At 37.6% G+C, this 14804-nt stretch overlaps 1 protein-coding gene across 1 annotated transcript in view; it reads right to left on the bottom strand.

Moving 5' to 3' along the window:
• The window catches only part of LOC307168796 (uncharacterized protein C14orf132), a 33114-nt gene extending 19061 nt beyond the window's left edge, over positions 1–14053 (bottom strand). Inside the window, exon 1 of the mRNA XM_079889039.1 lies at positions 13807–14053. Coding sequence (XP_079745165.1) covers positions 13807–13833 — 27 coding nt within the window. The 5' untranslated portion in view covers positions 13834–14053. The remainder of the gene's footprint in view (positions 1–13806) is intronic.
• Positions 14054–14804: the final 751 nt, after the last annotated feature.

Here is a 14804-nt window from a genome sequence, read left to right as displayed (position 1 = left end):
GATAAGATGGTTGGTTGGATGGTAAACCATAAGATGGTTCGGGGTAAGTTGTGTAACAAACTGATAGTAAATTGTGCCTCCTAATGCAAACAAACAAATAAATATGCACACTTCTTAAATTACAAATACTATTACAATATGTTAATATCCAAATAATCAGCATACAATCTGTTTATTGTAAAAAAATAAAAAATAAAAAAACAAATTACATTTATTCAGTTAAAAGTATGAGCAGGGTTAAATAGCTGTGGAACAAGAAATATTCAGTTAGAATTTTTTTTTATGATAAATAAACTGTTATTGTGTATGTAAACCACTTTCAGTTTATAATAACTACAACAGATGTTACCTGTCTCATGTATGTATTAATGTATTACAAATATGCTTCATATTAAGTTTAGTTTATGTTAAAACTGTGCAATCCAAATGGATGGAAATTTTATAGGCAATTCAAATACATAAATCTTCAATTTAGGTCTAAATATTTTGTGGCAATATATGTTTCAGGACCAAATTTTCATGGATAAATAATTTTTCTATGGATATATGTGTGTGCATGCTTTCTTTTCGATCTCATCATCATTCGTCATTGTTCAGTGCCTGAAGGACAACTAAGTAGTAAAATTTGGCACAGCTTACCCCACTCTCCCTTAATTTATTACAATATTATTATAATGTCAATGGATTGTTGTCAGTATGATGAAGCCTCATTCCTTCAGACAGGTGTTATCGCTGTGCCAAAGACAATGCGCTCCCGTACAGCAGGGCTCAAAGCTATTTTTTCCGTCGTTCTATTTTAATGTCACATTTTTTAGACAAAATCCTCTTTTCTGTTCACAGCCGCAACTCTTTGTTCTTGTTTCCAGTCTTAGAAAACCTCCTTCAGCAACTTCTTTATGAACTTCTGGTTTATTATGGTTGAGGTGCAGTCCACTGGCACTTTGGCCTTCAAGGCACCCACAAATTAAAGAAAGCCAGAGAGAATAATAACATATCCTCGGCTATAGCAGGAGACTAGGGTCCAGGAAAAGTTTTGACTTTATAAATATCCAGAGCCATAGGAGATTGGCAGCTTTTCTCATAGTTTTGGATTCACTCAATATGGTAATATATCTTCTTCTGTGCTTTTGCCTGCCAGTCACAATCAAGTTACATTCCAAATTGCACCTCTTCAACTTCTGGCAGTGTGTGATTTGATTAAGAGCGGCAATCCATCACTACCAATGACTGATTGCCAAAGTGGTTTATTCTTGAAAATACGCATTCAAACTTTGAATGAAAGTTCAGAATGATGAAGTGTCTCACTGGATGTGGCAGGAAAGGACGTTTCCCTTAAGCTTATGATAGGATACATCCATGGATATCTTCCACCAAGGGCATGACATTTGCATTTGCTGTCAGTTAAACTATATAAATAGTATAAATATTTCCTGAACGAAAGTTCTGCTACTGATTGTGAAAGTCTTTTGTGTTTAGGTGATTTTTAGTGACATTTGAGGTACATTTAAAAAAAAAAAAAAAAAAAAAAAAAAAAAAACAGACCTATCTAACATAAAACATAATCTAGCATGAGTAGCTAGTTTTGAACACATTAAATGTCTGTAACCAACCCTTAAAATTATAATTTTGGACAGATATCTTGGCCTTTTTGATTGCATCCAATTTTTACATATTCTTTTTAATTGATAATTGATAATTTTTAATTGACTTGATAATTCAATGTAATTTCAGTTATGAAATTATATTTAAAATTTTCACACAACTCTGTTACAGGAATTTTCTTGTTTTTATTTTATTTATTAAATTGTATAATAATAATACAAAATAAAAAATACCTCTAATGACTGCAAAAGACCTGCAGCAAGACCTGGTGGCAAGAGGCACTGAGGTTTCAGCTTGCACAATTTGTGCGTGGTAAATGCATGCCAGAACTACACCACTACTGACCTAAAAGCACCAAAATCATATAAATAAGCCACATAAGTTTTGGGATTTTGTTCTGTGGAGCGATGAAGCAAAACTGGAACTTTTCGGCCCTATGGATCAGCGGTATGTCTGGAGGAAGAAGAATGAAGCATATGCTGAAAAGAACCCTCTGTCTACAGTTAAGCATGGTGGGGCTCGGTGATGCTCTGGGGCTACTTTGTATCCTCTGGCACTGGAAACATGCAGAGTGTGGAAGGCAAGATGGATTCATTGAAGTATCAGAAACTCTAGGGGAAAACTTCATGCCATCAGTGAGGAAGCTGAAGCTTGGGCGTCATTGGACCTTCCGACAGGACAATGATCCCAAGCTTTCTTCAAATTCCACCAAGGCTTGGGTGCAGAAGAAGTCCTGGAAGTTTCTACAGTGGCCATCACAGTCACCTGACTTGAACCCCATAGAAAATCTCTGGTGGGATTTGAAGAAGGCGGTTGCAGCAGACAAAACCAAGACTATTACTGAACTGGAGGCCACTGCTCATGAGAAAAGGGCTAATATTCCTTAGAAACGCTGGCAGAAGCTGGTGTCTGGTTATACATCTCGTTTGCAGCAGGTCATAATAGCAAAAGGGTGTTCTACTAAGTACTAAAGATGTTTGCCATGAAGGGGTTGAATCATTTTGAGACTGCAGAAGTCATTAAATGTTGCATCTTCAGTTGAATTTGGGGAAACCACTTGACACATTTGTTGTGTTGAGCTATTTCAGTTACTTTTGTTTGATTTGTTTATTGCAAACAACTGAAAGTCTGTAAATTTTGCCACTAAACCTGATCAGCAAAGGGGGTTGAATAATTTACAACTTACAACTGTATATTGTCAGTGTTATGTTATGTGTTCCTGTGTTTTGTGCATGTTTCCTTTGTTCCAGTTTTCCTGCCTGTTTGATTCCTGTATTTGTGTCCTTAGTTACTGAAAGTTGCACTTATTCTGAGTTACAATGACGATCTCCCTGTGTATTTATAAAGCCTGTTTCAGTTGCTCTTTGTCTGTTCTCGTCATTAGTTACATTGGTGTTGTTCTGAGCTGCGTTTCCCGATAACCATTTATTTAAAGGTATACCATTTCTAGGCGTGTTCCCCGAACCATACCTTAGGAAGCTGCTTAAGATATCCCTTCTTACATGCGACGTCCCCAGTGCTGTCCGTGGCGATGGTGCTGAATTGGTTGATATCGATGGCTCGAGAATCAATTATTCTCTCTCACTGCATTATGTGAGAAAGCCATGTTCTTTTTAAAAGAAGCACTTCTGAAATAGTTGAAATTGCATTTATTAGGACTCATGGGATTTTATAAAAAATAATCCAAACTATACTAGCCTATAATAGCCTAGCCTACACATTTTAAAATTGTATCATATATTGCTGCCATAATAACCATTTCAAATTTTTACGTGCTTTCTTCTCTTTCCCATTTTTGTTCGCTGAGGTGGAGCTGCGATGAAATAGTGTTCTTGTAAATAATTTCCAGCATTTCAGTAATAAAAGTGTACATCTTACGTACGGTATTCGGCAGTGATCAAAAAAGTATTTAAACAGTGAATTTTGAATCTCTTCTTGTAAACTCAGAGATGTGGATTCAGACGGCAATTAAATTACCACACGACCAGAAAAAACACTGACATTATGGATTTGGATGGCAATAAAATCACAGACTTACCCCTGTAAATGTTTAAAATATTGTACGAGCCCATGAGAAACAATTAGCGTCTGAATAGGACTTAACTGACAGTAGCCTATGCTTTCACTGGCCTTTAAAAGCACTCCGCAGACGGCGCCGTCTTTTAGAACAACTATTCGCTGTATCGCTGCCAGCGAATCGTTTGAGCAAACTCCCCACCACAATCATTCCCTTTAAATAGACTATTAAGCCTTTAATGGTATGCCAGCTGATGTACCTTTGGATAATATAATTAAAAATCTAACAACAATCAGTGTAATGACACTTTTATTCTTTGCATGAAAACACTTGAATTCGCCTAATTGAAGACTGTCTGGGTGTATTAAAACTTCAGAATTATATTCGTATAGACCTGCAACAGTGATAAGGTAAAGCTAAGAGTGGTCCAGACCAAACTTCCGAACGTATGACTTACAGAAGGTATACTTACCTAAGAATGTTTCGGGAAACACGTATTAACGATAAGGTATAGCTTAAGGTGTAACTTAAGAACGACGTAGCATTAAGAAGGTATCGGGAAACACAGCCCTGCTATCCGTGTTTTGTTTCTTGGATATCCTGAAGTGCACTTTGAGTTTATGAGCATTAAATAATTCAGAAGTTGTTTTCCGTTTTTGCAACACCCCAGCATGATAGATTTAGTTCATGATAATTTTGCAACCCCAATTTTGTCTATTTAAATTGTAATGTTTTTTAGCAGAAAATAAAATCAAAGTTTGAACTAAATGTAGACGTGTATGTAGCATGATTAGTTTTATTATTCCACATACTTTTTTCGAGAGTTCAGTAAGCGTAAGGTTGTATGGTTCAGAAGAAAATTGTGTGTACTGATTTTACATTTTAATTCTGTTTCAAGACAGAGCTTGCTGTTTTTCCTACTCTATTACTCTTCTGTCTCAGCCTATAAATGATACATAAGGACGGAGTGTAATTTAGCCTTAGTCTACTGTAGTGGCATATGCTAAAAGCTGTTTTACATTATGTGGTAAGACACAAAACGGTCCTCATCTATCCAAGCCAATGGTCGTGCTCTCAAACCAAAGCTTTTCTTTCACAGAATAACAATTACTCTTCATCCCCCAGAGAGAGGGCCGCAAAAATGGAAAAGAGTTGGAGCAATTTGAAGAGGGTTTGGACTGATCTCATCTTCAGCCACTTCTGGAAGAAAAAGGAAGCTTTTAAATTATGTAAATGCTATGAAACTTAAGAGAACATTGGCTAGAAATGAGAGTTAAAGAGAACAGCCCAGCGATATAAAGAGAAATGCGATATGAATATATTCCAAGTAATAGGCTAATATTCATAACCACTGTAATAATCCACTAACTCTAAAAAGGGAAACACGAATCTAGTTGTTGAAGGCAGAATGAAGTGTGACCACTTGACTTTCTATCAATTTAAGCAGTTAAACTAGGAAATTAAAGGAGACCAAGAACAGAAAAAAGAACCCCAGTCCTTCAGCTCTGCCAAGATAACAAGCATTGATGTTGACTAATGAGTTTCTGCATTTTAGAAATGAAATCTTTTCAGAGTCTGATAGCCCTCATGCCATGAAGAGATAAAGGCCTTTGCCACAAGTGGCTGTTACACACTGCATGCAGATATGCAATGAGAAAAGCAGAGATAAAGGTGCCACTATAGAAAGCTTTGTAATGATATTTATTAGAAAGAATTATCAAACAAGTCTACTTTGCAAAGGTTTGAACACAAAATATGATTCATAATTCTCATTGTGGGATATCTGTGGAAATTTAAATGCAGATCATTTTTTTCTTTTTATATAAATCACTGAACATCACTTAATTTTTTTTTTTTTTTTTTTTGAATGACTTATTTTTCAAATTAACCAAAGTAATTATTCCTTTGAATAGAAAGTAAATAGTAAGAATAGAAGATTGGATTTTATACACAAAAAGTATTGAGGACATAGCCACATGAAAATGTTTGCTCTTTTCTACATTTTAGTTTTAGTTTAATTTATTATTAAGTGTAAACAGTATTGACATTATTAGAGCTTTATGTTTCTTGAGCCTTATTTGTCTCTTAAAGTTTATACATATAACAGCACTCTATTTTTCAGAGTATAAAAGGGGTTTTATACATGAAAATATTAAACTGGGTGTCCATTGCATCAAATAAGTATGAGTATAAGTATAAGTATGTGTTGGTAATATTTTAACCTTTTGACCTCACATAAAATGTTGTGCATCCAGCACACATCAGTTAAATACATTAGGTTTCTCCATCTGAGATTGAATCACATGCATTCATAAATGTGATGCTTACATAAGAGTATCACCACATGTCGGAGAACTGCTCACAAAATACAAGAGAGGCAGATGGGAGGAAAAACACCTTATGTGAACCATTAGCTTGTGCCTCTGAGAGAAGGAATCCTTTGGCTAGAGCAAATTAATCAGTGTGCAATGAACTCCACAGCATTATCTACAGTGAAGTGCCATTTCCATTCACAGCAGTGCTGAACAAGCTTCCGGCCCCCCTCCCGCTGCCTTATCGTCCTTATGGGCCCACATTTACCCATCCAGGCATCACTGTCCTCAGAAAACAGGGAGACGCGGGGAATGACACTTGGGTCTCAGAGGAGGAGATTTGAGATTGGTGATGTGGCATTTGTTCAGCTGGCTGAAACGGACGAGAACTCCCTCATTAGTAGTTTGCAAATTTGTCTTGGCTCACAATTTTAGTGTCACAGACACTAAAATTTGTTAAATAACCTGAATTAACCTTGATTAAAAGATTATCACTTCCAGCATTGTGCAGTAGCTTCACCTCAAACACTCAATTTACATTTCCCAGTGGTGAGGTGGCAGATTCTTTGTTTATAAAAAGCATGTAGCTTTTCAGTAGCAAAGCTTTTTTATTGATTAAGTAGCAGGGTAGCATTGACACAAGCTATTTGTTTTGTTTTCGCTAACAATATAAAACATACCATATGAATATATATTCTGTCAGCTTCTTAGAATCACAACTATTGCGAAGCCCGAATCATGAATGAATCAATATTGTAAGTCAGCTCTATTTAAAGAATTGATTAACAAATCGGTCTGAATCTTTCTGTTAGCTGAGTCACACACTGAATCAATTGGAGTGCTTTCTCACTCCATAAAACACAGACATGAAATTTTATTAGGTTCAACACCAGCAGCTTGTGAACAGCTCTGTAATGCAGGTGAAGACATGTTAAAACAGTGTGCAAAAACAGTAGTAGTACCAAAAAAGTGTCATGGCATTTCCATGGCTTCGACATATTCTTTAAAGTCCCTTGGAGTACCATGTAAATATCATGGTACATGAATGGGGGTGACACAGTGGCTAAGTGGGTAGCACTGTCACTTCACAGCGAGAAGGTCCCCAGTTCAAACCTCGGCTGAGAGTTTCTCTGTGGAGTTTGCATTTTCTCCCTGTGTCAGCATGATTTTACTCCGTGCTCTGGATTCCCCCACAGTTCAAAGATATGCAGGTTAGGTGGATTGGATATGTGTGTGAATGTGAATATGTGAATGTGTCAGGAAGGGCATCCGAAGTAAAACCTATACCAAATCAAATGAGTGTGTGAAGCGGACCCTGCAAATTAGTGGGAAGATGGTTGGATGGATCATGGTACATGAATATGGTAATAATTTAGTACCAAGAAATGGCTAAGGTATACCTAAAGCAGAATCCTGCACGCGGGCGATGGGTGAACCGCTAATATTTGATGTAACAGGTGAAATATTAACGTGGTCATTTGTGGTGCGGGTGCGGTTCAGGAATCAATAGGCACAGGCAGACTGCGGGTCCAATAGCCAAGACTATTTCGACTCAATTCGGTACCTACTGATAGTCCTGTGCTTACTTGTGTTCACGCTCTTCAGTCTTACGAACGTCTAAATAACATTTCTAATTGCAATGCGATTTGCAGCACTGAGCACAGCATTTCCACGTGATTGATAGATTCAGTCATTAAGGGAGTGTTCTTTGTTAGGTTTCTGTATATAATCTATTCGCAATTTGAATAAAAGTTGTATCTTTCATGCTGCTAAGAGGATCAACGGCCACGTATACACTGCAGTTTCTGGAGAGACAATCGGCTAAAATATTCCCGATATTATATGAGAGTAAAGGCTCATATTGTAACATGTATGCTGTGTCCAGTATTCCCTGTGACCTAGTTTCGCTGTCTGGTTAATTAGTCATTATTTTCACCTGTTGTTTCATCAATTATCCCATTAGTTCCATTTGTTTGCTCTATGTATTTATACCCTGGGTTCTCCCTCATTCTCTGTTTGTTCTTGTCAATGTTAAGTTGTGTTTATATTAGTTTCCTGTTTGATCTCCAGAGTGTTGTCATTAAAGACATTTATACTTAATCACCTTCGTCTTCATGCGTGTATGCAACCAACTTGTGACAGAAGAATGAACCAAGCCGAAAATAGACGGCTGTCCAGCTTTTATGCCTCAAGCATAGGCAGCAATATCTCAAGACCCACACCAGAGGATTTCTAGATCTGGCGTGCCTCACCAACTTCCCAACTTCCTCGCTGTGCATCTTCTTCCATGTAAGCCTGAATGCAGAAACGAAGGCACACCTGCCCGGTGTGGGTCCTTTGGGGAATTTGCCATCTGCCGTCACCCAGCTGCAAGGTAGATGAACCTGAGCCCATCGCAGACGGAGGAATTCAGCCTGCTGCAAGGAATGAGCTGGAGCTGATGAAAAAGGCCGAGCTTAACATTGCCTCAGAGCCTCGACAATCGTCTGACCAGGTGTGTGAGCCGGCAACACTGTGCACCGCGCTGTAGGAGTCCTCGTTGATTATGAGAGAATGGAGTGGAGCCCCGCCCACACTCCCGCCACAAAAGGTGGAAAGTGTCTGGATGATTTATTTTGTTGTTTTAATGAGGACTGTGTTGAAGAGGATGATTCCCTACCCCTGCTGATCCTACCCAGCCCCGAATCTCCAGTCTACCCGCTGGTTCCGTCCAGTCCTAGTTCTCCTGTGTCTCCGATGGTTCCATACAGCAATGGTTCTCCAGTACTTCCAGTATGCCCTCCCTCTCCTGCCTCCTCTTCAGATCTCTGTCAGTAACTCTACCCAGTCACTGCTGTCTCCGTCAGTCCCTCTGTTCCTTCTCCACCATCCCTCTGTGGTGTGGATCCATCTCGGGCCAGCCGTATAACAGCACCGCCTCCAGCCACTGATCCAGTCACTCCACTTCAGCCTGTTGTCCAGACTCCTCCACCCTGGTTCCTTCATCCTGTGGGGCATCATCTTGGCTGGACTCTGGATTTCCACCAGACTCTTGATCCTGGCTTCCCCCTGGCTCCTTCCACCCTCCACTCCCCCATGAACTGAATACATTGCCCTGGACTGTGTTGGTTTTTCCTGGTTTTTCCACACCCTCCTCCAGACCCCTCTCCCTGCCTCCTCAATTAGACTATTTACGGCATGAGGACACGCCGAGGGGCGTACTGTAACGTGTATGCTGTGTCCAGTGTTCCCTGTGACCTAGTTTCGCTGTCTTGTTAATTAGACATTATTCCTGTCACTTCATCAATTATCTCATTAGTTCCCTTTGTTTGCTCTGTATTTATACCCTGTGTTCTCCCTCATTCTCTGTTCGTTTTCGTCAATGTTAAGTTGTGTTTGTGTTAGTTTTCTATTTGAACTCCATAGTTTTGTCATTAAAGACATTTATAACTCATCTCCTTCGTCTTTGTGCATGTACGCAACCAACTTGTGACACGTATTTGGCTGTATGTTCTTTTAATTTAGAGACATTTAAGCGTATAGCCTACTGTGTGTAATTATACACTTGTTCAAAATAGCCTGTATAGGCAGATTGTTCACATGATGTAGGCAAACATTTTGTATTGATTACATGACGGATGCACGTTCTCATCTTTTTTTTTTTTTTCTTGTTGGGCTGCTTGTATATTTTTCTTAAATGCATAAACCCAGAATGCATAATGGTGGTTTGATTGCTTGTGTTACATGATAAAGTAAATCATTTGTCTACATGATGATGTACTAGACTTAAAGTGGGTGCAGTTCAGGTCACGGTCTTTGTGAATTTGGTTGGGTACGGATTTAAATTAGTGCTGCTGTTGGATAACAGGATGGGTGTTCTCTTAACTACTGCGGGTGCGGGTTTACCAAACAGGACCCTTGCAGGAATCTGGCCTAAGGTATACCAATACTATGGTATACCATCACTGGATCATAGCTACTGCCACAAAATGATACTAAGGGAATTTTTAAGACGACCAAAACATCTATTTTATGCTTTTGCGAATTTGTATGATCTAATTTTTACATTTTTGGTACAATCTGCTGATGCCCCAGGCCCCACTGAAGGTTAGGTTTAAGGGTGGATCGTCATGCTTTTTTTCTCATAAAAAGTAAACGTTCACCAATTCAGGAAAATGTAAAATAGTCAATTTTAATAAATTGCTAGCATGAATTCGGATGTTGCTAGCATGTTTTAGCACATTGCTGGCATTAATTAACATCTTGCTAGCATGTTTAGCACATTGCTAGCATGATTTAGCATGTTGCTAAGGTGAATAATTTAATAATTACAGCATGTATACTATGCCTATGGTCAGTGAAAATAACAGTTATGGTACGTTTGGCAACCTAGTAAATGCAACAACAAAAAGGTCACTGTTTTAATTAAAACTGTTTTAGATTTTGACTATATGTATATCTCTAAGTAAAATTTACCTGAGGGTCTACCGATAAGAAATGTGAAGATGCTTTTTTTTTTTTTTTTTTTTTTAAGAGAAATAACTCAAAATAAAAAGGTGGACCCAATTTACATAAATAATAGGCAAAAAGACTGATGATGTATTGAGCATTACCACTAATACACAAAGACAGAAAAAAGATACGTCAATTTCAAAGATGCTTTTAAAAATTCTAATGCTTTTAACAATTCTAATGCAAATGCGGTGTGATTAACTAGATGACTACATTCAACAAAAGGTACCAAGGGCCAGGTGAAAAAGCCAAAGCATGTGTTATCACTGTAGAGTATTACTAGTACAGAGTTGTCCCAAAGGAGAACTGCCCACAAACGTGTAGCATGCATTAGGGATTCAGTGACTGTCAGAGAGTCTACAGACAGACCCAAGGCTAAACCTCGGCAAAGCATTCACAGAAATAAGGCATAGAATCAAGAATCAAAAAGCAGCCATGGGCCAATGGGGAAATAAAGGAAGCCGATATGCATGTAGTGAGGTTCAAAGGCTGATGAAAAGGTGCACAGGCGAAATGAGGATATTTTTTTCATTTGCTGGAAACAAGGGATGCAGATGACAGGGAAACCATTCAATGTGGACTGTAGAAAATAGCACAAACGAGCACTTGGAGTGTGTTGAGACCAATAATGTTTTTGAAGGCAGATGGGATTTTTTTGGCATTTACAGATGTGACTAACTGGACTGTGATAACCAGCCAAACTTTTACTTGAAGTCACGAAGACTAAGAATTCTGCTCATGATATCTTCTACGCTGGTACTATGAATAAATTGTGTGAACCAAGCAACACACCAACACAAAAAAGAAGTAATCTGAGGGCACATCATATGAATAAAACAGCATTTTATGTTGGTGATACCCAAGATTAATTACCCATGTAAAGGGCTCGACATCTATGCCAAAGACTCATATAACCAAAAGTTGTCAGACAATATAGAGCTAAAAGAATAAACCACTTTCTCTTTAATATCTGGCTTTGATGAAGGCAGCAAAAGAGGTGCTGAAAAGCATAGAGGACAGATATTGAAAAGACTTCAAGTTCGTTACTATGGAATTCAACAGTGCTTTTCCAAATTCCTAACTGTTAACACATAATTGATCAGATTTAGAACACTCTACATAGTCAGCAACTTACAAAAATAGTGCTGCACACAGGAGACTCAACTTGCAATTGAGTTCATTTCACTAAGTGCAAATATGTTCTACTTTATACCTCAAAATCTTAGGTGAAAGAATGAAAGTGAACCATTTCTGAAAGCCTGTTTTGAACAGGAAATAAATTAGTTTGTCCATGCATTATTAGTACAGTACTCTATGTATAAGTTGCATAACATTTTGTAACATCACTAATATAGTTTAGCTTGTTCCCCAAAAAAATGAGCTCCACCGTTCTACACCATCAGAGCAAAATGAAGCGATTTAATTAAAGGCAGATATCCAACACTATCTAAGATAAATGAGGCAAGTTGGAGAATTAGTGGAAATCTCGTTAGCAATCAGGGCCATTGTGAGAAACCACGGCCATCTTTTATCACCTGTCAAAACACATAAAGCCAAAAATTAATTTGCATCAAGGGCACAAATGTGGGATGAAACCAAACTGAAAAACCATTAAGCCTTGAACTTCCGAATATTCGGATTTGGCCAAACTCTGAAACTCTCCACTCAAACCTCACCTCAAACCAATTTGTACAGTCACTTGGTCGGTTCTGAAATAGACCAGACTTGGCATTAGTCAAACCAAATCTTACCTATCAGACATGACTTTATGAGGGCCATGTCTATTCTTGGTGATAGCACTGTTCTGGCAGGCTAATTTTGAGCTAGCATGGCTCTAAGTTAGTCACAGCCATTAATATTAAAGCTTCTGCCTCTAGGCTGTCAAGAGAAATGACACTGAGAGAAGACACAACACTAATGGAGAGATCACTCTTTGATGCCCTGCAACCTATCTCTTTCTGGCCTTTGATCAAATTCATATACTGCACAAACTACACCTAAAGTTATTTCCATAGCCCATCCAGTAAGAGGGAAAAGGTTGTTTAGTTGCACTCCTGGCTGATGTTGCAATGATGTTCACTTCGCTTGGATACATCCTTTTAAATGACTCTGCCAGTGCAATTTTCTGATGTCGCTCCAAGCAAAACTCGTCTCGCTCGTTTGCCTACAAGAAAGTATTCATCCAAAACAAGCACTGTGTGTGATCACAGAGGATTGGCTTATAAAACATTTTTTTTTTTTTTTACATCAAACTCCAGTGAAATGGCTGCCATGGGGGAGTTTTCTTTTAACAAACTTTCCTCTGCTGCAGTGTTTTAAAAGACTTTATACTTTTGCCTTTAGAATTTTTTTATTAATTTTTTTTTGCCTGCAAAGTTGCAAACACAAGGAAATGAACATGACTATAAAGCTTGAGCGCTGCTGTTCACTCCTATTAGCCTTTCACCAATAATTGCTTTACAGCTCATTACAAAACCTGCAGTTGTTCCTATCATTTATTAATTTTATTGCTCTCTGAATCATGCACACTGACCTCACATTCTCATGGTCTAATAAATTAAATAATCTTTAATCAAATTTATTAAAATTGCATACACAGTATACATGTTTAGGACTTATTTAATTTCAATAAATTGCTACTTGTTGCAAAATGAGTAGATGAAGAAATTAATCCAGGATCATTTAATTATTACATTTACTGTGCTTTTGGCTTATGCTTTTATTTAATACACACACACACACACACACACATCTATCTATGTCTGTCTGTATGTCTTCTCTTATGTATTTCTGTGTATCAGTAAGATCGCAATCACTGTTTACTAAATGGCAACTAGATAATTTGATTGTTATATATAAAACTAATGGTTTCTGATTGCAACAGTGACAATAAGTGCACCTGACTTTTTTTAAGTAAAATATTGTTGAAGTAATAGCTGTCACATGGATACAGGTTGAATTTTTAAAGTGCGTCAATAGGAAGAATGAGTATTTGGCTTGTTGCGAGTTGCAGAAATCAATGATCTATGTTACCCAGCATGATTTGATAATGTTACAAAGAGCATCTTGAGCTTAATGTGAAAAAATAAAATGTGACCTTTTTGTGCAAAGCAGTTCAAACACTTAGTATCACAAAATGTATCTTATTATTAACAAATACATAGTCATAACTTCTCTTTGTTTTAAATTTCCTGGAAATCCTGAAACTTTCTGTTTACTACCGTGTAAAAAAAACGTATTTTAAATCCCATTTTTAATGTTGTCTAAGAGTGTTGGACCCTACAGTATATAAAATTACAAATCGAATTAGTTTTGCTGATATGATAAGCTGAAGTTTGTATTGAGTTCCACATAAACTTCGAGACGAAGCGTGAAATGTCTTACCTGCGCGGCCATAAATGACAGATCCATGATGATTTGCTTATCAGAAGAATAACTAAAGCTTCAGGAAGGTCAGGTAAGCTCGCTTTCTGTGTCGTCTCTGTCCACAGAGGTAACCTATTTACTCCCAAATAACATCGTCGAGGTACAGCCTCCAGGTACATGAATCCTGAACATCTGATGTGCGTCTGCGATCATTTTAGAGACGGATCAACAGCGAGACGAGGATGAGACAGAGCAGAGAAGAAGAAACAAGAGAGAGAGAGAGAGAGAGAGAGAGAGAGAGAGAGAGAGAGAGAGAGAGAGAGAGAGACCTTGTGTGACGCCAAGCGAACGTCTCGAAAAGATTTTAGACAAAGCTTTTGTAGATGCGCCACATGTATGAGCTCGAAATATTTAGTAAGAAAAGCTCCTTCAAAGCCAATTATGTTCGATTTATCGTCACCAAAAATATGACTAGAATTTATTTCTACAGCCTTAAATGGTAGTCAACCAAAAACGTTGTTTTACTTATGGATTTTCTAACAGTAAATAAATTAGCTAGTCAAATCTATTTAACGGAAACCATAGGCTATTTTGATAGAGGTAAATAGCCTTTCTGTTCGTAATGGTGTGCTCAGGCACGAGACTTATGAATATGAAACCAAATGCAGAAAAATCATTTTATAATTAATACGGCAGTCAGGACGTGTCAAATATTTTATGTATCCGGATCCATATCGTTATGTCAAGGCTACCATACAAATAGAATGATTTTTTTTTTTTTTTTTTTTTTTTTTTTTTTTTTTATAAATAATTGCAAATAATCAGCAAGAGGTGAGACTGGAGAAAAACTGGTGCTATTTATGACAACTAATTTTGGCACCTTCTAACTTGTTGGCATCTTACTAACTAATGGTAAATAAAAGCAATATGGGTTCAACATAAGGTAATTTTAAAAATGAATCCTGTTGGAATGCCATATAATCAAACTGGCTCTCTTTCTGGTTCAAGATTATAGT

This window comes from Squalius cephalus (assembly GCF_949319135.1).
Source record: "Squalius cephalus genome assembly, chromosome: 12".
Lineage (NCBI taxonomy): Eukaryota > Metazoa > Chordata > Actinopteri > Cypriniformes > Leuciscidae > Squalius > Squalius cephalus.
Note: the sequence above shows the minus strand (reverse complement) of the source record. Positions and strands in the feature narration are given on the sequence as shown.